At 62.7% G+C, this 24,901-nt stretch overlaps 1 protein-coding gene across 2 annotated transcripts in view; it reads left to right on the top strand.

Annotated features, from left to right (window-relative positions):
* Nucleotides 1-2,293: 2,293 nt before the first annotated feature.
* LSP1 (lymphocyte specific protein 1) overlaps nt 2,294-24,901 on the top strand; it is a 36,932-nt gene continuing 14,324 nt past the window's right edge. For both annotated transcript variants that reach the window (XM_081533232.1, XM_081533233.1), the window contains exon 1: nt 2,294-2,377. In XM_081533232.1, coding sequence (XP_081389358.1) covers nt 2,313-2,377 — 65 coding nt within the window. In that variant the 5' untranslated portion in view covers nt 2,294-2,312. The remainder of the gene's footprint in view (nt 2,378-24,901) is intronic.

Consider the following 24,901-nt stretch of genomic DNA (forward strand, 5'->3'; position numbering starts at 1 on the left):
GTCGCCCTCTGCGTGTGTCTGAGCCCTGACCGCCTCTTCCTAAAGGACACCATCAGCGCTCCAGCCAGATCAGACGTGCGTCACCCTCTTCTGCCTTGACCTGTCCCTGCGCTGACCGCTTCCCTGTTCTTGACCCCTGCTCCTCACCCACCCCACCCTCTCTGTCATTCACCACCCCCGCACCCAGCGTCTCATCACCGGTCACTGGAGGGCGTGGTCCTGACACTGCTCTCCCCGGGGACCTGTCTCACCTGGGCCTCGGAGGCCACCTCGTCCTGGCCCAGCCTCCCCGGGGTGGTCTGCCTGGGCTTCTCACAGGCATCGTCCGTGCATCTGGGCCCTTCTGTCCCCTTCTGCCTCGCCTAGACCCCCTCCTGGCCAGCCCCTCAGACCTGCACACCTCGACTCAGCGCCTCAGGGGCCAGAAGCCTCCCTGGCGCCCACCCTGCTCTCCCGCAGGACTCAGTGCTTCCCCCAGTCCTTCTCTGTATCGCTGGAGGCCGCGCCAGGCCGGGAGCGGGGGGGCTGAGGCCGTGCTCGGCCCTCCTGAAGGCCCTGCTGGAGTCTGTGTGATCGACGGCGTGTCTGCTTCCTGGGTGGACTCTGAGCTCTTCCGAGGAAGGCCAGCTCTCCTCACCTGCCACCCAGCGGGGCACAGGGACCCTTGGGTTCGGACACTGGGTCCCCAGCAGTGCAGTCTGCCTCGCCCACGTGGGCTGGACCCGGCCGAGTGGAGGAGAGGGGTGGCATCTCTGCCTGACGCTGTGAGATTCTAGCACACACACGCAGAAACGGGGTGAAGGGAGCAGAGGAGGCTGGAGGCATGGTCAGCAGCGACCCGGCCCTGGGACTTGGGGGGCAGCTGAGCTTGGGGTCGAGCAGAGCCTCAGGGCAGGAGCTGGACTTCGGGAGGGGAGAGGGTGGTAGAGCGAGATGAGGCCAAGGAGGAGGAAGCCGGTGAGCGGAGGGATGCTGCCCCTGTGGGCCCCAGAGTCCCGGGGCATCCTCGGGCACGGCTGCCATGGGCCCTCACTCCCAGGAGTGGAAACGGGGTGTCTCCCACCCTCCAGCCTCAGCGAGTGTCGGGGCCTCTTTGCTCGACACAGTGGGAAGCAGAGGTGTGAGCATCCCGGAACGGCTCCCACACCTCCCGTCCTGGAGCCCGAAGGCGGGGACCCAGTTGTCACAGGGGTTCCTCCTGGCCCCTCCCCAGCGGCTGGTGGTTTCCTGGGGCTTTTCGGTTTGAGACGCACCACCCCCACCTCGCTTTCATCTTTGGTTGGCGTCTCCCGACAGGCGAGTCTGCCTCCAAGTTTCCCCTTTTTGTAAGGACATCGGTCATCCTGAATCATGACCTAGTGACCTCATCTTAACTGATTGCATCTACAATGACCCTATTTCCAAATAAGGTCCTGTTCTGGGGTGCTGGCCAGCAGGACTCCAGCCTACGGATTTGGGGACACAGTTCAACCCTCCCTAGGAGGGCTCTGTTGTTTCTGGGCCTTCGAGAGTGGGAATGTGCAGAGAGGGCACGCTGTGGAGGGCCCCGGGGCCGGTGAACGCTTGGTGGTGTGGGCCAGTCCCGAGTTCCCCGGCCATGGGGGCTGGCAGAGTCCAGGGGCAACAGAGACCCCAACATTTCAGGAAAGTAAAGAAAACCGTGAGTGAACGCAGGGCGGGTGAAGGGGCACCTGCAGACCGGGCAGATCCTGCTGGGCCCTGCGGGTCTGGAGAGCAGGGACCAGCGAGGGGCGAGCCAGGTGCTGGCCCAAGGCTTGGGAAAGGGGACCACGCTCTGGGAGAGCATCCAGGAGACGCCACCTGAGGAGGTCACCACGCTTAACGTGGAGGCTTAGGGACCAGGACAGTGCTCTCCGCCTGGGGACACCAGCCGTGCAGCGGGGGACTTCGAGGCCAGGACTGCGGGGACGCCAGCCATGCAGCGGGGGACTTCGAGGCCGGGACTGCGGGGACACCAGCCGTGCAGCGGGGGACTTCGAGGCCGGGACTGCAGGTGGGAGGGGGGGCTCCTGTGCGGGGTCGCAGCCCCCACACCCTGCACCTCGGTCTCACCTCTGCCTCTGGGCCCTCCAGGCCCCTGCAACTTGCTTAACGCTTCCTGGTGACTAGTGTTTTTTCTCTTCTCCTCTTGCAGCAACAGATTAGAAAACAACTACCCAACCTCAGCCCCGATGCGCTCCAAACCTCAACCTGCAGGAAGGGGGAAGTGAAACCCGGCTGGGGGTGGGGGCTCTGGGGCGGCTGCCCCAGGAAGTGCCCAGAGCTGCAGCTCACACGCACAGCGAGGACCGATGGCGGAGGCTCCCAACCACCCTGGCTCCGAGGAGCGGCAGGAGCTGCTGGCAGAAGACACAGGGTAAGGCCCGGACCAGGCCGCACAAGCCTTTGCATCCACACGTTGTGTGGCCGCACTTAACCCAAAGTCTGCGGCACCACGGGGCCTGGATGAGCCTCGCAGGCTGCAGGGCGTCTTCCTGGGGCCCCGTCCCCACCCCCACCCAACCCCCCGGGGAAGCTAGATGCCTCTTCTCTCTGCCTCTGCAGCTGGGCCTCGCCGGGAGAGGTGGGTTCACCCATCCGCCAGTAGGATGTGAACCGGGCTCCAGGCAGGCTGGATGCCCAGGGAAGAGCCCGGGCCTCCGGCAGGCAGGGCGGAAACCGTGAGGGCAGGAGGTGGGGCAGGCCCCGTCCAGGAAGCCTGGCCAACAGTGGATGCTCAGCCTCGGGACCCTCAAAGCCTGTGCTGGGAGCCTGGCTGGGCCCTCTGCCGGGCCGCCCCGCCAGGGGTGAGGAGGCAGAGGGCGCTGAGGTTTCTGAGCACCCGGCAGGTGGTGGGACGTGATGGGATGTGAAGGGCCGAGCGGGGCTTCAGGTGGTCCGCGCATGGGCACAGCTGGAGCTGGGAGGGGACGCTGGGTGACCCGGGCGTCTGCAGGGGGCAGCTGGGCCCTGAGAGGGGGCTGAGGAGGGGGTCTCTGGCTGTGGGGGTCTGACTGTCTCAGGGTGCAGGGGCTGGACACGGGAGTGGCCAAGGCCCGTGGATGGATAGACGTCCTGATGGTCCGGGCGTAGGCAGCTATGTGGAGAGAGACCACAGGCCCAGCCAGAGGACGGCAGAAAGGAACAGGGGCCTCAGAACAGAGGGGTGGGGGTGAGATGCTCAGAGCCACGGGACTGAAATGGAGCCAACCAGCCGCCCCCCACTCGCTCCAGAGCTGCTGTGGGGGGCGGCCGAGAGGACAGGCCGGGCTCCCCGCAGCCTCAGGCTTTCCTCGCAAAGTGCATTCTGCCCCCAGCTCTTGCCCGGGAGGCTGGAGGCAGTGGTACCCGGTTTCCACGGTGATGCTTTTATTGACGAGGAAGGGAGGCTGGAGCTGCCTGTGAGGCGCCGGCAGGTGAGGGAGGCGCAAGGGCGTCTTCTCCCAGCAAGTTCCACGGGGAGCCCTGGGGTGGGGGCTTGGGGCTGAGTCCTGGGGGCCAGGGCGGCTGGGCAGCAGCCGGGCAGCCGGGGTCTGGGGGGGCCAGGGCGTGTGTGCCCGCCCCGGGCAGTCAGGGGTAGCCGGGGGTTGCTGGGTAGGACCCGCCGCTTGCCGCAGAGGAGGGGAGGGAGGCGTGACCCAGGCTCGGTGCCCCAAGGAGACGGCCTGTCCTCCTGCGGGGGCCGGCACGCCGCAAGGAGCAGGTGATGGGAACAGCTGTGTCCTTGCTCGGAAATGGCTCTTCACGTCAGCGCCGCCCGGCCCGGGCTCCCGTGCGCCTCCGGCCGCCCCATGCCCATAGAAAGGCATGGCTTGCGCGGCCTGGCAGGGGCCTGCCCGCTCCTTGGCCCCATCCTTGACCCAACTCCCCCCCAGCTGTCGCGCATGCGGAGGAGAGGGGGAGACGGAGGGCATGGCCACCAGCCCCGGGCCAGGTGGCTCGCTGGGGCCTGTCCCTGGGGCGCGGGCTGCACCCGCTCGGGATCTGTAGGGAGCTTGGCGGGAGGACCAGTGGAGAGACATCTCCTGGCCCTGGAGCTGGGCGCCCCCTCGACGCCCACCCCACAGCGCGGTGCGCGTCCTGACCTTTCAGAGTGAAACTGAGACCCAGGGTGGCGGGGGGTGGGGGTGGTTCTCGTTTCACAAGGGGACCGAGAGAAGCAGGGATTTTCCTGTCCGGGGTGAGAGAGAAGTCCCCAACGCCCAGGCAGAGGACCTGCGGCTGGGAAGCCCCTCCCGGGGGCCCCCCGGAGGGCCAGGGTCTGCTGGGGTAGAGATCAGAGCCCAGAGACGGCCGAGATCTGTCTCCCAGCCTCCATTCGCCGCCCACAGCAGAGCCGTCAGGTCTGTGGGTCCAGGGCAAGCCATCCCCTCAGATTGCCCGAGCATGGGACCGCCCCCCTCAAACCGCCCCAGACCCCTTGGAGGCCCATGGGCACCCCAGCCCTCCCCAAGGCCGGGCCGGAGCACGCTGGTCCTCCCTGCTCCTGCCGCCACCCGCAGGCAGCATCCCGGGCCCCTCCCCACCTCCCCGCCCCCCAGCTGCAGCCCTGCACCTCCCTGGTTGACTGCAGACCCCTGCCCCTTCCCCAGCCATGTTCTTTCTCCACAAGCCATTGGACCATGTGTGGAACCGTGTGCCATGGAGCAGCACGATCCTCACCCCAGGGCGGCCACTCCTGCCCCGGCCACACGGCCCTCACTCACCCCACAGTCTGGCCTTTCCAGTCCTTCCCTGTTCTGGAAGGTGCTGGAATCATCGCAGACTTTGGACAGGACCCACCTCAACCTCCCTGGCCGCCCCACCCCCTCTCCAGGCTTCCGAAGTTTCCTCTGAGCTCCCCTCCCCGGGTGGTCCCTTCCCCAGGTCCCCTTTGCATCCACCACTGTCCACGGCAGGGGCCTGCGTAGAGCTCTGGTCTGTCCCCTCCCTGGGCAGGGCTGGCCCTGGCTGACCGTGACTAGGCTGGGATGGGGTGAGTGGGTGTCTCCCTGACTCCCAGGCCACGGTGCCCCCTCCCGGCCCACCACATAGGGTGTGACCCCCGCCCAGGTCTCACTGTGCTGAGCTCAGGGGGCAGGCGGGCGGCGGGGGGACAGCCAGCAGGGCCCCTTCCTGGGCCATCTGTCTCTACAGGCCCTTTCGAGCCTGCCCTCTGCGTTGCAGGGTCTGCAGGAGAAAGGTCACTGGTCCCCACGGGGCAGCGGGCAGTGGAGGAAGGGCCGAGCCGGCCTGGAGGCCTCGGACACGTCGGTCCAGCCAAGGGAGCCGGGGTGGGAGGGGCCCATGGCACCGGAGAGGCAGAATGCCCTGGGTGGGGACCCCCAGGCACCCCACGACTCTCCCTGTCACCCACTTGTCCTCCCAGCAGGCCCAGCACCACCTGGTACTGCTGGGCACGCGGCCTGCAGCAGCGAGGGGCCCCAAAGCCCGCTCAGGAGGGCGGACAGGCCCCCCCCCAAGCCGTGCGGGCTGATGGGGCGGAGGGATGGGGGCCACACACTGGGGCTCCTCTCCCGGCCTCCGGCCCAGATCCGGGGGCGGCAGTGAGAGCTGGGTCAGGCCTCAGGACCCCCAGGTGGGCCTCATCTCCTCCTCCCCCAGGTCAGGGGTCTCGGGCGCCCGGAAATTTCCCAGGGGAGTGGGAAGGCTGAGCTCAGCGCGGATGATGGATGCCTTCCTCCTGCGCCTCCTCCCGCCTCCATCTGGACCCTTCACATCCCCTCCTCGGTGCGGGGGAGGGCGAGGACCTTCACACACACTTGGGGAAGTCAGTGCAGGGCCCACCCTGCTGACTTGGGAAGCCGGAAACCCTTCCCTGCCTCCCCAGCCCCTTCCTGGTCCCCATCTGCCTCCTCAGAGAACAATCCTGGAGCCGCCGGGGCAGAACCAGGGGGGTCTTGGGGCCAGGATGGGCGGCCCCTGCCGGAGGGGCCCCGTAAGTGGCCCTGCCCTCCCCCCACACCCCCTGCCCCGGCCTGCCTCTGCTGCAGCACCCCTCGCAGGGCGCAGAGCGAAGGCCAGCCCGCCTCGGGCCGTGGCGAGAAGCCCCCCAGGCCAGCGGGGCTGCGGCCCTGAGTGTTGCCTTTGCCTTCCTTGGTTCTGACCCCGGGCAGGGGCTGGGCGGGCCCAAAGCCCCATGGCAGATGGCGCCAACTGCTGCAGCTGGTCTGGGACTTTCTGGGGTGACTGCACCCCACCCCAAGGTCTCAGTTTCCCCAAGTGCACAGTCATCACTCACACCCTGAACTGGCCTCACTGAGCGCTGGAAACCAAGGTCCTCACTGCCCAGCCAGGCAGGCCGGTGCCAGGGCCCCCTTTCCACGGGCAGAGCTGAGGCTGGAGAGCTGAACCCGCCGCTGGAGGGTGGCTGGTCACCAGCTGTGACTGTCTGCTTCCTAAGCCTGCTGTCCTGTGGGAGCCCAGGCCCCTGAGATCAACGAGGAGTCGGGAGGACCCAGAGCGGGCTGGGCTGCCCTTGCAGACCCTCAGAAACCCCCCACACTGGGGCCCCCTGAGGTTCCTGGGATGTGGAGAGCCACCCCAAGTAGGGCACAACTCAGAAGACAGCCCGGGGTCCTCCCCCAAAGCAGACACGGGGTTCAGCATGCTCAGGGGGAGCGGTTCCTCTCCAGGGCCCCCTGGAGAGGTGCCTGCAGCTTCTCCCCCAGGCCCAGCCCCATCCCTGTGCATCTCAGGGTCCTCTTCCCGCAGGCTGCTAAAGGCCTTTTTGGAGAAAGGGGTTGGGGAAGGGGAGCTGGGCCACAAGGCCACCAGTGAGGGCAGTTCCCAAACCTGCCCTGACCCTGGGTCAGACTCTGGCCACCATGATGAGTGGAGACCCAGCGGGGAAAGCACAGGCCGAGTGCAGGCCTCGGGAAGGCTCAGCCAAAGGGAAGCCCCTCACACCTCCCCTAACACACGTGAGCCTGGAGGGAGGGGGCCGGGCCAGCCTGTGAGGGTGTGGAGTTTACAGAAGATAAGGGGAGGGAGAAAGTCAGGCCTCCTCACCGGCCAGCACAGCCCTGCAGTGCCAGACACAGGCAGATAAGGGCTGGGGTGATGGGAGAGGAAGGCCCTGGCCCTTTCCTGGGGTCAGGCCCGTTTGTCCGCACTCCGTCAGCTCACCGTCTCCAAGCCAGGGAGGTGGGAGCGGGTGGGTGGAGGAGGGAGCACTGTCTGGTCCCCCTGGCTGGCGGGGAGGGGCTGTCTGGGAACCTGGGAGCTGGGTACACCTCGCCCCGCAGGAGGGGAGGCCGTGGGCTCCGGCCTCGGAGCCTGGAGCAGGGCCAGCGCCGGGGCCGGGAGGACGTGGCGGTCAGCAGGCAGAACCGGCAGTGGTGGTGGGTGCAGCCTCGGCCTCCCCACCGTCCCCTGGGGTGAGTGGAGACCGGGAGAGGGTCGCTGCCCGACTCTGTGCCTGGGAGGTGGGGTCTCAGACGCTGCCCCTTTCTGCTCCCAGGGGAAACACAAGCCCCTCACTCCAAAGGGGTCTCTGCCCCTCCGGAAGAGGGACCTGCTCTGCGGATGGTTTCCCTTCTGAGGTCCCAAGGCTGCCCACACACCTTCTCCTCTTCAAAGGAGAAATGGGACTTGGGACATATCGATCCAGCCAGTTGATTCTAGAGGGATCTAGAAAGACATCATGAGCCTTTCTCCTGGTCCCAGCCCCTCCCCAAATCCCAGCTTCATGGGATTCCCACCACAGCACCACGCTGGCCCTCTCCCTCGCTGGACTGAGACACACGTAAGACAGATGAATACTCAGGAACCTCGCTGTACTGGAGTCAGCCGGGAGCCTCTGCCACTGAGACCGCCAGCCCCGAGCCCTCTGCCACACTCCACCCCTCACGGGCTCTCATTGTTGGATACACCTTTTTACAACAAATTCATTGATCTGGGTTGACTGAGTCTTAGTGGCAGCACGTAGGATCTTCAGTGTATCACGTGAAATCTTTCATTCTGGCACATGGACTCTCCAGGGCAGGGCTCGGGCTCCAGGGCATGGGGCTCAGGAGTCGCAGTGTAGGCTTACTTACTCTGCGGCATGTGGGATCTTAGTTCCTGGACCCACGACCCCTGCATTGCAAGGTGGAATCTTAACCACTGGACCACCGGGGAAGTCCCTGATGCACCTTTCACTGAGATACAGCTCTGTAAGCATGCGTGTGTGTGTGTGTGTGTGTGTGTGTTGAGAATGTCTAAACAAGAGGACAGATCCCTCCCTCCCCAGTCCTGTTTAAGTTCTGTTGTGGCACTCGCCTTACTGGGGAGAGGGTATGCGCCTTTATCTTATTTAGCCACAAGTTTATGAACCATGTCTTAGTCACAGAAGAAAGAAAAAAGGATAAAAAGACTCAACGAGAGAAAAGTATAAATGAAATGAAAGGTAGATGAAGAGAGGTAGGAAGTAGGAACAACTAGACGATGGCTGGACGAACAGATGGATAATAGGCGGATGGAGGGATGGACGGATGAGTGAGTAGATGGATGGACGGGGGTAAAGGGATAGATGTGTGGATGGACGGGCGGGTGGCTGGGCGGATGGATGGATAGATCAGTAGTGACTGAATGGATGGGTGTCTGGGTAGATAAACGGTGGTAGGTGGATGGATGGGTGGACGAGCAGACGGACGGAGGGATGAGTGAAAGGATGGGTGGAGGGATGAGCAGACAGATGGATAAATGAAGGAGTGAACGGGTGCAGAGAAGGATGAAGAAGGGATGGATGGGTGAGGGATGGATGGGTGAGGGATGGAGGGGTGGGTGGATGAGGGAATGGATGGATGGAAGGATAAGGGGAGGATGAACAAATGGATGATGGATAAGTGGATGATGAATGAATAGACGGATGGAAGGACAGATGGACGGATGGATGAGTGGGTAGGTGAGTGAACGGTTGGGTGAGTGAATGAGTACATTGATACACGTATGAACGGAGGGATGTTTGGATAGATGGACAATGTGTGAATTGATTGGTGGGTAGGTAGATGGCTGGATGGCTGGGTGTAAAAATGGATTGATAATGGGTGGATGGACAGATGGATGAATAGGTGGATAGATGGAAGTTGATTAAATGGATGGATAGATTATGGGTGGATGAACGGGTGCATGTATGTGTAGATGAGTGAATAGATGGATGATGGGTGGATGAGTCTGGGGATAGACACAGGAATGGCGTTAGTGTATGGGTAAATAAATGTAATGTTATAGATGAATAACTGGACAGATAAATGCAGATGGATGTACATAATTGGTAGATTTTTATGAGTGGGAAAATTTAATTCAAATGACCATTGTGCTTACTACTGTGGGCAAGAATCCCTAGAAGAAATGGAGTAGCCCTCATGGTCAACAAGAGTCTGAAATGCAGTACTTGAGTGCAATTTCAAAAATGACAGAATGATCTTGGTTCATTTCCAAGGCAAACCGTTCAACATCACAGTATGCCCCAACCACATCTATGCCCTAACCACTGATGCTAAAGAAGCTGAAGTTGACCAGTTCTATGAAGACCTGCATGACCTTCTAGCACTAACACCAGAAAAAAGATGTCCTTTTCATCATAGGGGATTGAAATGCAAAAGCAGAAAGTCAAGAGATACCCAGAGTAACAGGCGAATTTGACCTTGAGGTACAAAATAAAGCAGGGCAAAGGCTAACAGAATTTTGTCAAAAGAATACACTGGTCATAGCAAACACCGTTTTCCAACAACACAAGAGACAATTCTACACATAGATATCACCAAATGGTCGATACCAAAATCAGATTCTTTGCAGCCAAAAATGGAGAAGTTTTCTACAGTCAGCAAAAACAAGACCTCAAGCTAACTGTGGCTCAGATCATTAGCTCCTTACTGCAAAATTCAGGCTTAAATTGAAGAAAGTAAGACATGCAGGTATGACTAATAGGTCATTCAGGTATGACCTAAGTCAAATCCCTTATGATTATACAGTGGAAGTGACAAATAGATTCAAGGGATTAGATCTGATAGACCGAGTGCCTGAAGAACTATGGACAGAGGTTCATAACATTGTACAGGAGGCGGTGACAAAAATCATCCCAAAGAAAAAGAAATGCAAGAAGGCAAAATGGTTGTCTGAAGAGGCCTTACAAATAGCTGAGAAAAGAAGAGAAGCTAAAGGCAAAGGAGAAAAGGAAAGATATACCCATCTGAATGCAGAGTTCCAAAGAATAGCAAGGAGAGATAAGAAAGCTTTCTTAAGTGAACAATGCAAAGAAATAGAGGAAAACAACAGAATGGGAAAGATTAGAGATCTCTTCAAGAATATTAGAGATACCAAGGGAACATTTCATGCAAAGATGGGCTCAATAAAGGACAGAACGGTATGGCCCTAACGGAAGCAGAAGAGATTAAGAAGAGGTGGCAAGAATGCACAGAAAAACTGTACAAAAACATTTTTAATGACTCAGATAATCACGATGGTGTGATCACTCACCTAGAGTCAGACATCCTGGAGTATGAAGTCAAGTGGGTCTTAGGAAACATCACTACGAATGAAGCTAGTGGAGGTGATGGAATTCCAGTTGAGCTGTTTTGGATCCTAAAAGATGATGTTGTTAAAGGATTGCACTCAATACGCCAGCAAATTTGAAAAGCTCAGCAGTGACCACAGGACTGGAAAGGTCAGTTTTCATTCGAGTCCCAAAGAAGGGCAATGCCAAAGAATGCTCAAGCTACTGGACAGTTGGGCTCATTTCCCACGATAGTAAGGTTATGCTCAAAATCCTTCAAGCTAGGCTTGAGCATTATGTGTACCGAGAACTTCCAGATGTAAAAGCTGGGTTTAGAAATGACAGAGGAACCAGAGCTCAAATTGCCATCTATTGGATCATAGAGAAAGCAAGGAATTCCAGAAAAACATCTACTTCTGCTTCATTGACTACAAGAAAGCCTTTAACTGTGTGGATCACAACAAACTGGAAAATTCTTAAAGAGGTGGAAATACCAGACCACCTTATCTGTCTCCTGAGAAACCTGTGTGTAGGTCAAGAAACAACAGTTAGAACCTTACATGGAACAACTGATTGATTCAAAATTGGGAAAGAGGTATGTTAAGGCTGTATATTGTCACCCTACTTATTTAACTTATTCAGTTCAGTTCAGTCGCTCAGTCGTGTCTGACTCTGCGATCTCATGGACCGCAGCACGCCAGGCCTCCCTGTCCATCAATGACTCCCGGAGTTTACTCAAACCCATGTCCGTTGAGTCGGTGATGCCATCCAACCATCTCATCCTCTGTCATCCCCTTCTCCTCCTGCCTTCAATCTTTCCCAGTCACAGGGTCTTTTTCGATGAGTCAGTTTTTTGCCTCAAGTGGCCAAAGTATTGGAGTTTCAGCTTCAGCATCAGCCCTTTCAATGAATATTCAGGACTGATTTCCTTTAGGATTGACTGGTTTGATCTCCTTGCAGTGCAAGGGACTCTCAAGAGTCTTCTCCAACACCACAGTTCAAAAGCATCAATTCTTCTGCGCTCAACTTTCTTTATAGTCCAACTCTCACATCTGTACATGATAGGCAGAGTATATCATGCAAAATGCTGGGGTTGATGAATCACAAGCTGGAATCAAGATTTCTGGAAGAAATATCAACAACCTCAGATATGTAGGTGATATCACTCTAATGGCAGAAAGCGAAGAGGAACTAAAGAACCTCTTGATGACGGTGAAAGAGGAGAGTGAAAAAGCTGGCCTAAAACTCAATATTAAAAAAACTAACATCATGGCATCTGATCCCATCAACTCACGGCAAATAGAAGGGGGAAAAGTAGAAGCAGTGGCAGATTTTCTTTTCTTGGGCTCCAAAGTCACTGTGGATGGTGACTGCAGCCATGGAATTAGGAGATGCTTGCTTCTTGGAAGGAAAGCTGTGACAAAGCTAGATAGTGTATTAAGAACAAAAGATATCACTTTGCCAACAAAAGTCCATGTAGTCAAAGCTATGATTTTTTCAATAGTCATGTATGGATGTGAGAGTTGGACCATAAAAAAGGTTGAGCGCCAAAGAATTGATGCTTTCGAATTGTGGTGCTGGAGAAAACTCTTGAGAGTCCCTTGGACAGCAAGGAGATCCAACCAGTCCATCCAATAGGAAATCAGTCCTGAATATTCATTGGAAGGACTGATGCTGAAGCTGAAACTCCAGTACTTTGGCCACCTGATGCTAAGAACTGACTCATTGGAAAAGACCCTGATGCTGGGAAAGATCGAAGGCAGGAGGGGGAGAGTGCAGCAGAGGATAAGATGGTTGGATGGCATCACTGACTTGATGGACATGAACTTGAGGAAACTCCGGGAGTCGGTGGAGGACAGGGAAGCCTGGTGTGCTGCAGTTCTTGGGGCTGCAAAGAGTCAGGCACGACTTAGTGACTGAACAACAACAATGTAAAGATAAATTTAGAGATGAATAAATAGATGGTTGGATGAGGGGTTCCTGGTAGCTCAGACAGTAAAGAATCTGCTTGTAAATGCCAGAGACTGGGATTTGATCCCTGGGTCAGGAAGATCCCCTGGAGGAGGGCATGGCAACCCACTCCAGTATCCTTGCCTGGGAAATCCCATGGACAGAGGAGCCTGGGGGGCTACAGTCCATGGGGTCGCCAGGAGTCGGACAAGACTGAATGGACATAACTGAGTGGATGAGAGATGGATGAGTGAACAGATGAATGAAAATAATAGTAACTAACATCGATTGACAATTTACTATGTTCCAATAACTGTTTTAGGTATTAACTCATTTGGACGGTCTTATGGGCAAAATAATGGACAAATATGTATGTGTGTGAGTGCATACTCAGTTGCTCAGTTGTGTCCAGTTCTTTGCAACCCTGATGGACTGTATCCCACCAGGCCCCTCTGCCCATGGAGTTTTCCAGGCAAGAATGCTGGAGCAGGTTGGCAATTCCTACTCCAGGGGATCTTCCCGGCCCAGGGATTGAAACCACGTCTCCTGCATTTCCTGTATTGGCAGGTGGATTCTTTACCACTGTGCCGCCTGGGAAGCCCGAGTATGTACATGACAGGACAAACATATATTTTCATGCACAAGTGGATGTATGACTTGCTAGGTGGGAAGACGGGTGGACATATGGATGGATGACTAGGCAGATAAATGGATGCATGAATGGGAAAGATAGTGAAATATTGACATTTAGATGAATGTAGTACAATAGAATATTTAGGGAGAGAAGGATGTATCAAAGAATGAACACATAGTTCACCAGCTGGGTAACTGGGCAAATGGATAAACAAATTGATGAACACATGGATAATAGTAATTAACATATATTCAGCAGTTATTTTGTTCAGAATGGATGGATACATAGCTAAATGCGTCTTTTAAGTGTTTTACATGCTTTACACATACTAAGACCTTTAAATAAAGGGATAGATAGACTTATGGGGGATGGACGGATAGGTGAGGGGTGGATTGAGTATGGATGGATTGATACTGAGTGGAAGACGCATGGACAGATGAATAGATAGATGATGGATGGATGACAGATGGTGGAGGACGGATGGATGGGGGAAATAACGGTGAAGCTGACGTCAAATGCTCTGCCCTAGTTTTCCTGTTGGGACGTGCCCTAGTTGTGAAACCGTGAACCTTAACCACAGCATTAAGTTCTATTCTTGCTATTAATACCTCCCACCCATCAGTCTGATAAGTAATTGTGCAATTCTATTTAAGTTTCAGGGACAGGAAACTCCCACCACCCCAAGGCAGCCCTTTCCCCTGTGGAAATATTTTTCCTTCTTTTGACCCAAAATATGCTTTGGCACATTTCATTCCTGGCTGTCTGTGGCTGGGATTCCAGAAGTAAGAGCAGGGGGCAAGGAGGATACGGCCAGTTGAGATGGGAACGAAACACAAGCTTCCTTTCCCGTGGTGATCTGGCTCAGCCTGCAGCCCGGCCCTGCCGTCCCCCCTCTTCCCTCCTCCTCACCCCCCCAGCATCCGGGGGTCTCTGCGTCTCTGGCTGGGGGCTGGGACGCGCGGTGGGCACAGCGGCCTCTGCAGCATACCCCGCGCAGTCTCTGGCCCCTCCTGGCTTGTGCAGGGGGAGGTGGTGGGGTCACGGGACGCGGCCTGATGCTTGGGGGCCAGTCTGAGCCAGAGGGACCACCACAAAGTCTCCAGCAGCCAGCACCACCCCGAGTCACCGAGGACCTGTGGGCCACGTGGAGTCTCTCCGAAGGCTGCTGCCTCCTCCAACACACGGGGATTCACCCCATGCCCACCCACTCTCTGGTCTGATCCCAAACTCGCTCTTCGCCCCCTCGCACGTCCGCACGTGCTCCCAGCACTGACAGCCCGGCGTAGCCAGAGGTCAGATGAGTCAGGGAGGCAGAGGCCGTGGAGTGGCACTGGGGTGGCCAGCAGGCGGTTGACGGGCTTGGTTGTGGCTCTGCCGGGCCCTGACCCTCTGACCTCGGGTACCAATCTGAGCCTTGGTCTTCCCATCTGGGACACAGGCCCACGGTGGCATCTGCCTCTCGGGGCGGTCGAGGGTGTGGGTGAGCCCCGCGAGCTGCTCCCTGAGGGCGAGCCGGGTCGGGCCCTCCCGGTCCGGCCACTTGCCCGGGGTGCTCGGCAGTGAGTCACCAGGGGCGCCTCAGCCCAACCGGAGGAACAGTGGGCTGGGCTGCTGCTCTTGGGGCCTCGGCCAGAGCCCGGGGGCAAGGGGGGCTGCTGGCCAGGCCACCGCGCTGACCTCGTGCCACTGGCCACTGGTGGGGAGCACGGCCCTCCCGCCCCGACGGGCGAGCCTGCAGCGGCCTCAGGAGCCTCGGTGCCCTGAGCCACCCGAGGCCGTCTGGCAGAGGCAGGGGTGGGCAGCAGCCTCCCCAGCAGGGAGCCGACGGCATTCCCGGGGTGCCCCGGCCTGCCCCTCGAGGTGATACCAGGAGCAGAGGGCTGGGAAGAAACGAAGGGAACATGGAGACCAGGGAGGGAGGGGGGAGGAGGGAGAGGAGGAGGGAGGGAGGGAGGGGGAGGAGGGAGACAGAGACCGAGAGACACCAGAGGGGAAGAGGAGGCTGTGGGACGGGGGGCCGGAGGGCATCAGGCAGAGGAGCCGGGCCTGCCCGCGAGGGCCGGGAGCACAAGGCCAGGGCCAGGCCCGGAGAGGCGGGCAAGGATGGGGGCCAGGGCGTGGGGGGAGGGGGCACTGCGAGGCGCGGGGCGGCTGCCAAGGGGGCGAGGGCAGGAGGGGGCCCGGGAGGCGGGGGGGCGGCCGTCTGCCCGGCACAGGCCTCCCAGGTCTTGCTCAGGCCCCAGGCTGCTGGGCGGCGAGGGTTTCCCTCTGACATTTTTACTAGTCTCAGAAGGAGTGGGGGGTGGAGGTGGACGAGGCCGAGGCGGGCGGAGAAGGGGGTTGTGGGGGACCAACGGGAAGCAGCTGCTGGGCGTCCTGGCGCAGGAGAGGGGCCCGGAGCCCCGGAACCCGCGAGGCCGCAGAGACCCACTCCAGGGCCACTCAGGGCGCTTGGGGGCAGCCAGTGGACAGCCCAGCCAGGGACCCCCAGAGGCCAGAGGGGCCAGGACGGACAGACTGACAGACAGAGGGTCACAGGCCTGCAGACAGAGAGAGGAGACGGGAAGGGGGTGTCAGAGCCAGAGACCCTAGCCGGCCAGACAGGGGGAGAGACAGAGCAAGGAGGGGGTGAGGGGTACAGAGAGGAGGGGAGAGGGTCCCAGGGCAGGAGGAGCCGCGGCAGCAGGCAGCAGCCTCTGAAGAAGCAGCCGCAGCCTCCGGCCCCAGGGCGGGGTTCAGGCCAGGTTGTCGGGCGGCCAGGCACCCACCAGCATCACGAGCAGCTCTGCGCTCCTGAGGAGGAGTTCTAGCAAACAGGGCCTGGAGAGCCTCCTGAGGTAGGTCCCTCCGCCCAGGCCGGTGCGTGGAGGGCAGGGCAGGGTGCCCACGGGTGCCACCCACGGAGGACTGGCACCGCGCGCCTCCCCAGGCACCCGGCCCGGCGGCCCTGCGGCTCCGACCCACGTGTGTGTGGGCACCCACCTGCCCACTGTCTCCCCACCACTGTGTCCTTCCCGGCTGCCAGCTCCTCGCACCCCTGGTGACAAGCACGGCCCCAGCGTGGCGTTCCCCCGCCTCCTCTGGTTCTGGGGACCCTCGGGTCACCCCTTACTTTACAGATGGTGAAGCTGGTCTTGGCTCCACATTCGCCATCCTGGCCGGCCCTTGGCGCACCTTCGCCGGGTGGCAGGCGCTGCAGGCCGCGTGGGCACTTGGAGTCGGATCTCCGTAGTCGGAAGCCTGGGTCTGCGTCCTTGGACCTTGGGGCCAGTGCGCTGCCCTCTCTGAGCCTCAGTTTCCTGCTCTGTAAAGTGGGGGCGTCACGGCACCTGCCTCGCAGGGTCTTGGAGAGCGAGCAGAAGCGAAGGGCCGTAGGTGGGCTTGGAGCCCCTGTAGTGCTGGGGGCCTCGCCTCACATCCCTCTGAGCCGCCCGCAGTGCCCTTCTCCTCCTCCACCCTTCCAGGCACCAAGGCCGGTGGGGGAAACGCGGCTTCCTCCACACAGCCCGCCTCCGCTTCTCCTGAGCAGGGAGGGCCTCCCGCTTCTACAGGGCTGCTGGCCTGCTCCCCGCCTCCTTTGACGGCCTGGTGCTCCCTGGGCAGACTGCTCGCTCCTGGGGAGGCGGGTGTCCCTCAGCACCCCAAGTCCACTGCGGCCCTGACTCGGGACAGAGTAGGGGCAGGGCGTGCAGGTGGGCTCTGCAGCCTCTGAGCGGAGCCGGGAGCCCCGGCCCATCCCGCTCCGGCTCACAGGGTCTCTGCAGACACAGGCAGGGCTCTCTCCCCATCCCGCCCGGCCTGGCCTGAGGGCCGCAAGGCCCGGGCTGGGACCACACAGTGTTTGCAGGGGCCCGCTTTGCCCGCTGAGCAGGCAGACCCTCGAGGGTCCGCTCCTGGCTTCACATCTGCCCGTTGCTGGCTCAGTGGGCCTCCCGGGCGCCACTCACCGGGGGACCCTCAGGCGCGTCTCGGGGGGGACTCCCGGGCAGCTGGGAGGAGTCCCCGCTGTCCCCCTGTGCCCAGCTTGTGGCCCCGGAGTGAAGGGGTGCCTGCCGGTCCTGGAGGTCCGCCAGTGCCCTGTAACAAGTGGGGAAACCGAGACCAGGAGGGGCACTGTCCAGCCCAGCAGGGCGTGGCAGGGAGAGCCCCAGGGCCTGCCTGTGTGCGCACCTGTCATCCAGGTGTTGCTTTGGCTTCGTTCCCAAACCCAGTGCCAGGTTGCTGTCTTGGGCGAGCGGGGCACGCTGGAGGTGCTGATGGAGCTTGGATGGTGCAGTGGGGCTGAGGGCACAGGCAGGCCTGGGTGTGAGCCCCGCAGACCTGGACGGGGGAAGGCAGGCCTGTGGGTGACCGACCGGGGCAGGGACAGAAGGCAGCCTGCCTTTGAACCCCCTGGGAACACCCACCGTGGGGGACGGGGGGCAGGGAAGTCTCTGGTGAATCGTGGCGGAGAGAGTCTGTTCACCCGGCCGAGGGGCTCAGGCCCGCACACCCTCTAGGCCCCGACCCAGCGCACGCGTGGGCCCTCACACCCACACACCCACGTGGAGGCCACTCCCAACTCCGAATCTAAGCGGCCTCTGGCTGACAGGCCCTCGCCCTTGGTGGGCGACAGAACCAGACTCACAGAGGCTGCGACCCGCCACAGGTGCCCTCACGAGTGGGGAGCCGCAGACCTCACCGGGCGGGTCACCCTGGCCCTTCACCCAGGACACCTGGGGGCAGGGGGCAGGGCAGCAGAGGGCAGTGGTCGTCTCTGTGATGAGCGCTGGGAGGGTTTGCTGGGCCAGCAGCGGCCAGGGTGCCTGTAGCTGAATCCAGTCTAAGCAGATCAAAGGTGATGAAGAAATTGTGCTCTTGCGCCCCACGCCCCTCACCCGTATCCTCAGCGAAGCCTGGCTCACCCTGGGCTGCAGCCGCGTGGAGGCTTTGGGCCAGTGGGCCGGGGCCTGGGGCTGACTCCTTCCCCTGCTGTGCCCCCATGCCAAGCTCTGCCCCTTCCCAGGTGGTGGGGTTTCCCTGGGGGTCTCAGTGCCTGTCTCAGGCCCATCTCAGGCCTGGCCCGTGAGGGGGACTGTTGGGGACAGCCAGGGTCCCTGGGCCTGCACCCTTCCGGAGGACTCTGGACTCAGGGCCTCCTGCGGGCCATGCAGTCATCCAGGGCCTAGCTTTGTAAGGTGGGTCTGAGCTGATACAGGGCTGGGTGACTTCCGGTCTGCCAGGGGAGGCCCGTAGGGTGGGCTGCCCACCACGCTCAGCGCACGTCCGTCTCGGACGTGCTGGTCATCCCCATGCCTGGCTCTCCCGCCTGAGGAAGGATGGCCCAGGAGGCCTCCAGGGGCGGCCAGAGGGCAGGGAACATGGCCACTGCCTGCCGAGCTGGCCCGAGGGCACTGGGAGAAGCCAGGCCCGCAAACCACAGCGTCCGCGGGGTGGGGCTGCCTCAAGCTCACCCAGGGCCCCGCGTCTGGGGGTGGGCGGCCCTTGCCCTGGCAGGGCTGGGCGCCTGGGGGGTGGTGCTGTCGTGGGTGTGGGTGCTCTGGCGTTCAGAGCGAGTTCTGCCCCGGGAGTCTGGGCAAGACAGCAGGAGGGGGTACGGGACGGAGCGGCCCAGCCCCCAGGCAGGCAGTCAGGGCCGGAGCCCAGAGCACCGAGGCTGAGGCCAGGCTCCAGCCCTGACCCGCATGCCAGCTGGGGTCAGAGCAGCGGGCGAGCGCGGCCAGCGCACTGGGCACCTGGGCCTGGCACCCCGTGGCTCCTGGGTGCCAGAGATGGCCGGATGGGACGTGGCCCCCAGGAGCACCTCCTTGGGCTTGGATCAGATTGGCTCAGGTTGGTGGTGAGGGGCCGACCCCCTGCAGGTGAGGGTTCAGGAGGAGAAGCTGGGGAGGCCTGTGGACCGGCGGGGTGGTGGGGCCCTGGCCACACACAGCCGCTGAGGGGGACCAGACTCCGGCCCGCCCAGGAAGGCGAGGGCACAGGGCCGTGAGGGCTGGCCGCTGCCCATGACCCGCGGGGCGGTTCTGAGGCCATGGAGGTGAAGCTGCAGCCAGGCGCCACGTGCCCTGTGGTCCCAGGGCTCCTGTCCTGCCGGGCGGTGGGAGCAGGCAGGAGTGGAGAGATGGAGCAGACAGGGTTGGGGGCAGCGGGACCTCCGTGAAGGCAGAACGAGTGAGTGGGAACAGGAGGGGTGGGGAGCACGGGGACGGGGAGGCCGCAGAGGGGGGGCCGCACGGGGCGGGAGACGGGGTGCTCGAGGGGTCCCGGGACCCCCCGGGCAGGCAGTGTGTGCGCAGAGCGCAGGAGGTGCGGGCAGTCCTGGGCACGCGGGAAGAGGGGTGGGCAGGCAGGTGAGAGCAGGACGGGAGTGGGGGGCAATGGAGAGGAAAGCCCACTGTGGGGAGGGGGCGGGGCCGGGGCCTCCGGCCCGTGGGTGAGGCTGCCTGGGGGCTGAAAGGGGACTGTGGAGTTGGGACCCCAGGGGTGTCTCCCCGGGCGGGGGGACCCCCAATGAGTCTGCCTCGGTTTCCTTGCCCGTGGAGGGGCCACTTTGCCCCTCTAACGGGACCGTCCCGTCAGAGCCCCCAGCTCTTGGCGGAGCCCTTGGTGGGCAGAGGACTGGGGCGGGTCCCCCAGGCTGGCGGAGGCTGGTCCCAGGCCCCCGTCTATGTGGACAGAGAGGCTGAGGCTCAGGGAGGTGGGGTCTTGCCCCCGCCCTGGGGCACGGGCCGTGAGGTCTGCAGGGTCAGAGGATGCGCAGCTGGGACGGCAGGGCAGAGCGTGCATTAGGGCCGGTTCGGTGGCAAAGCCCCCCACGCCCTATATGATCCACCCCGAGGGGTCAGGGACGAGGAGCCCTTTGGAGAGGGGCTGGGGACTGGGCAGGGGCTCTGGTGGTGGAGACAGCGTGGAGGCATTGGGCAGATGCTCCGCGTTCTTGGGGTCCCAGGGCCCTGCAGGAGGGCCGAGCCAGGAGCAGACAGGTGGTCCGTGCCAGGCTGGGCCTGCCCCCGAGGTGGGCAGCCGAGTTTAAAGGACAGGGAGACCCCTGGACTCAGCCGAGCACACGAGCCCCTTTAGCGTCGACCGTGGGCAGAGTCACGCGTGGGGGCGTTGAGGAGTGGGCGGTGGGCCTGGGGCACCGTGAGGAGGAGACGGGAGGGGGTGGCAGAGGCTCCAGCCAGTGCCAGCCACCGGTCGCGTGTCCCGGAGCGTGCCAAAGCCTGGCCTCGTGAGTGCTCCGAGGTCCGTGCCAGGCAGTCCCAGCTGGCTTGGGAGCGTCCGGCTCTCCTGGAGGGCTGTCCAGCGCCAGGAGGAGACCGGGCCGGGCCTGGGGCTGCAGCTGGAGCTGCCGCTTGGTGGGGGTGCCGGGCGGGCGGGCGGCCCCCCAGTCCCGTCCCCCGGGAAGTCGGCCCGGGCGAGGCAGTGTGTAGGCGTGGGGGTGGGCAGGGCGACTCACTGATGTGAAGGGTGGGGCGGGGGCGCCCGGGGAGGTCTCCTGGGCTGCCTCGGCCCCGGGCCAGGCCCCTGCAGCGCTGTGGTCAGTGACTCGGAGGAGAAAGGAGGGACCCAGGCGCGCGGGGCACAGGGCAGAGGAAGGAGCAGCCTCAGCCCCGCCGGGCCACCCCAGCCCAGACGGGCAGGCTGGTGAAAGCAGACGGGGGCAGTGGCACGGGAGCACTGCGGCACGGAGGCTGGGCACGGAGCACATCACAAGAGGTAGGGCGTGCAGCCAGGGGAGGTGACAGGCTGGGTGCCGGGGCATTCCACTCGGCTCTGGAGCCCAGCCTGGGGGCCAGCCTTGGGGACAGAGGGGAAGCCTGGGGTACAGAGGCTCAGGGCCCGAGTGCCCACTTCCCAGTCTTGGCAGGGTCTTCCAGGGTCGCGTGCGGCCGAGCTGTAGGGGTGGGTGAAGCCCCCACAGGGAAGGTCACAGACTCCCTTTGAGGGGAACATGGGTGCCTGGGGGGCCCGATTTCCATCAGGAGGACACCCTCACCATTCGGGTGTTTGGGTGACTGGTGGGGGTCTGCCTGGCCTGCCTGGACAGCTCTAGGGATGGCGGTGTGGTGGGCAGGCCTGACCTGTGGTGCCCCCTACCCGCCAGCATCAGAGCCTGGACCCCTGGGAGCTGCATGGGTCCCGGGTCTGGGGTGAAGAATACGGCAGGAGGACAGTGGGCAGCGGCTATTAAGGAGGGCCGGAGTCTTGTCCAGAGTCCAGGGCTGGGGGTCTTGCCCTGCTCCTCTGGCACTGCCGGCTCGCAGGGGGTGGCAGCGGCCAGGTAGCCACCCCCCCGGAACGGCAAGCAGCTCCAGATGGGGGGCTGGAGCAGGAGGAGGGAGCCCCATCCACAGGGACAGAGGCCCCTCCCACAGCACTCTCTCCTGGAGGGGGCGAGGGACCAGAGAGCACCCCCCTGGGAGGTGCCAGGGCCGTGCATCCCCCGGGAGCGGTGGGCTTCCCTTCTGGGCTCCAAGGAGGATGGGCAGGGAGAGGCAGGGCCGTGCTGGGGTCCTAGCTCCAAGGGCTGCACCCATCCAACTCCAGGCCCCCTTGGCCACGTCTCCTGGGCGGCCTCAGTCCATTTGCTGCCCCGCCCCCTCCCAAGGGCCTCCTCCCACCATGGCCCCTTGTCCCTCCAGGCTGGGTGCAGGCATGGAGGGTCCTCACCAGAGAGAATGTCCCTCAAACGAAGCTCAGAACAGGGGCCCTCTTCTGAGGCCCTGGAGCCATGCTGTGGGGTCAACATGGGCTTTCCTGCGTCCTCTAAGGGCAGGGAGGGCACCTCGCCCATCGCTGGGTCCCTAGCACCTGACAAAATAGAGTGCTGGTGAAGGAAGTGGGGGGAGGGGGATCCCAGCATGCCGGGGGGCTGGCTGCACTGGCAGGAGGGAGGTGATGGAGCAGGTGGCAAATGCTGGGGTGTCGTCTGGGGTTCCCGGCCGGGGCAGGAGGCCAAGGTGGTGCCGGGCGGCTGTGGCCCCCTCGTCGCCTTCCCAGGGAGACCTCAGGCCCTGCAGCCTCACCCCTGCCCCATCTTCGGCTGTACGTGGGCACTGAGCCTGCTGAGACCCGGGCAGTGGGGCCGTCCTGCCTGGAGCCAGCAGAGGTGGCCCAGCTGCAGTGGGGTGACGGCCTAGAGAAGACGTGGGGTGGGGACTTGGCCTGAGGGGCCCCTGGGGGCTGGAAGGCTAAGGTAGTGGTGACTCCTCCTTAGTTTGCCCGAGGGGCTGGCTGGAAAGTCATGCAGAGGGGGGTCTGAGCCTTTGGGGGCTCCGGGTGGGCAGGCAGCCAGGGGTCCCCCAAGGGAAAGGCCGCCATGTGCTGCCCCATTGCGGGAGGATGAGGGGGTGACGGTCTGGGAGGCTCCACTTGGACTCAGAGGCAGCAGTGCCCGACGGCAGGAGCCAGTGCTGGGGGGGGCTCTGGACTGGGGGCGCTGGGGGGAGGGGACCTGTCCACAGGAGCCAGTGCTGGGGGGAGGTCTTTGGACTGGGGGTGTTGGGGTGAGGGGACACGTCCACAGGCTGCTCTGGCCTTGTCCCCAGGTCGGAGAGCCCTCCACTCCCTCGGGGCCGGAGCAGCCCCGGTCTGGGGAGGGCAGGTCCCTCTGGCTCTGTCCCTAGGCCGCCCAAGGATGCTGTGGAACTCCTGCAGGGCTGGCCTCTCTCCCGCGAGCTTTGGGTTCCCAGAGGTTGCAGCTGTGCCCCCTTGCTCCCAGCCCCGGAGGTGCAGGCTGGGTGCCCTGGAGACGTAGCAGCCCCTCCTGCACCCCCTCCTGCACCCCCAGTCTGTGCCTCTGAGGTGCCATCCTCTCTGTGGTTGTGGGAAGGCTAGTTTGCAAGCTGATGTCCCCTCCTCCAGGGAGGCTTCCCAGATGTGACCTGCCCACGGGACCAAGAGGACATGGTGCAGGGGGGGCGTGGGGTGTGCAGCCCGGACCTATGCGAGCACTTCGGCCTCCTTCTTGGGGACACGGGTCTGCCGTGGTGCCAGCCATGGGGAACGGGCGCTGGGCCTGCCTGATCAGGGCTGTCCTCAGTTCTCACCTTGCCAAGCGGGGTCAGCACCCCTCTTCCTCCAGCTGGAGAGCTGGAGGCTGGGCCTGGGGTCTCGCTCTGGGGAAGAGGGCCAGAGAGGCAGAGCTACAGCTCCTCCCCAGGCAGCCTGGGCTCTTCCCGCCCCCAGGGTGACAACAGCCTGCCTTCCGCATCCCTGAGGCCTCCTCGGTCACCTCAAGGACGACAGCAGGCTCCCCACCGGAGGTCCCCTGCGAGCGCCCTCCCGTCCCCTGCCCAGAACCCTCAGTCTCCCTGGACCCACAGCTCAGCCTCTGCCCTCGGTCTTGCCCGGACCCCCCATGGCCCCCGGCCCCGAGTCCTACTCCAGGTCTTGCCCCCCGGTGCTGGGAGTACAGCCGTAGGGAGAGTCAGGAAGAGCGGGCAACCCGCACTCCAGCAGAGGGGGCACCCCGAGGCCTCCAGTGGAGGCTGGCGGTGCCGGCTGGGCCTCAGCTGTGGACAGCAGGCCCTGGAGATGCCCGTGGGGCGGGGCTGGAGGGAGGGCAGCAGGAGGGGCTCTGCCCGCAGTCGCCAGGAGCTTGGCACCTCCAGCTTGTTGCTCTCCTGGTCCCCCAGCCACTTTAAGGGTTACTCATCCCCGGGTGGGCCGGGGCACCCTGTCTGCCTCACTCCCCACTGCCCTGTCTCTCCGAGGCCCCTGTGCCCCTCAGGCCGGCCTCGGCGACCCCCAGGCTGACCCCTCGGGTTCCCGCGTCCCCCCTCCGGGGAGCTCTGGACGCCTGTCCCTTTGTCCTGCAGTCCCTCCGCCTTCCGCCCGCCAGCTCCCCACCACGTCCTCCTCCTCCCCACGGTCCAGCTGGGCCTCCTTCCCAAACGCTGGTCTGACACCACCTGTGCCGCTGAGGGCTCCCTTGATGCTCCCCCACCCCCGGGACAAGGGCACCGCCCCCCGACAGCCCACCTCCTCTGTGGCCCGGCCACTCAGCTCTCCCGCCCACCCTATCTCTGCTCTGCCCTCAGCCTCCGAGGTCCGACTCACAGACCCCTGCTCATCTTCCAGACCCAAGTTCAAGGTCACCTGCTGAGTGTCCCTGAACAGGGGGCGTGACTGGCCCTGTGGGGTGTCTCCCTGGTCTAAGAGGCCCAGGTGGGGCGCAGACACACCCAGGAAGGTGCTGCTGGGGGTGGGGGGTAGGCCAGGAGGGGCTGGAGCTGCACCAGGGCAGTCAGGAGGGTGGGGGCCCGGTTACCCGCCGCCCTGTGCCACCCGCCTGCTCGGGGCTCCCGCGTGCTCCTGGCTCAGCCCTCACTCACGCTGCCATGGCACGGGTGAGTGCCGCCCAGCACCCTGGTGCCCCTGCAGACTCTCCCCGCGCTGTCCCCAGGGAGCGGCTCCCCTCAAGTTGTGGGCTGCAAGTGCTGCCCAGCCTCCCGGCCCCTCCTGAGCCCCCCGGCTGGGCCCGCCCCTCGTCTAAGACGAGCGGGCTGGGGGTGCATGCAGTCCCCCAGCCTGGAAGCCAGGCCGAGTGGCCTCTGCGTCCTTCCACACTCTGTCTCTGCCCGCGTGGGCTCTGTGGTCACTCGAGGTGCCGGTTGCTCTGCTGATGTCCACCTGGGCAAGCGAAAGCCCGGGGAAGGGGGTCACTTGAGGGGACCGGACGCCTTGGTGGTCACAGGCAGGCGGGCTGACCATCCCAGCTCCCCAGGACTCCCGCTCATGCTGTCCAGGGGACAGTGGCCAGGAGGGTGCTCTGCGGGTCTAGAGGGAAAGGCCCCCATGTTGGCCTGGCCCAGCCTGGCCACTCTCCCTTGGGG

This window comes from Giraffa tippelskirchi, chromosome 10 (assembly GCF_054371585.1).
Source record: "Giraffa tippelskirchi isolate mGirTip1 chromosome 10, T2T-mGirTip1v1.2.pri, whole genome shotgun sequence".
In the NCBI taxonomy this organism is placed as follows: Eukaryota; Metazoa; Chordata; class Mammalia; order Artiodactyla; family Giraffidae; genus Giraffa; species Giraffa tippelskirchi.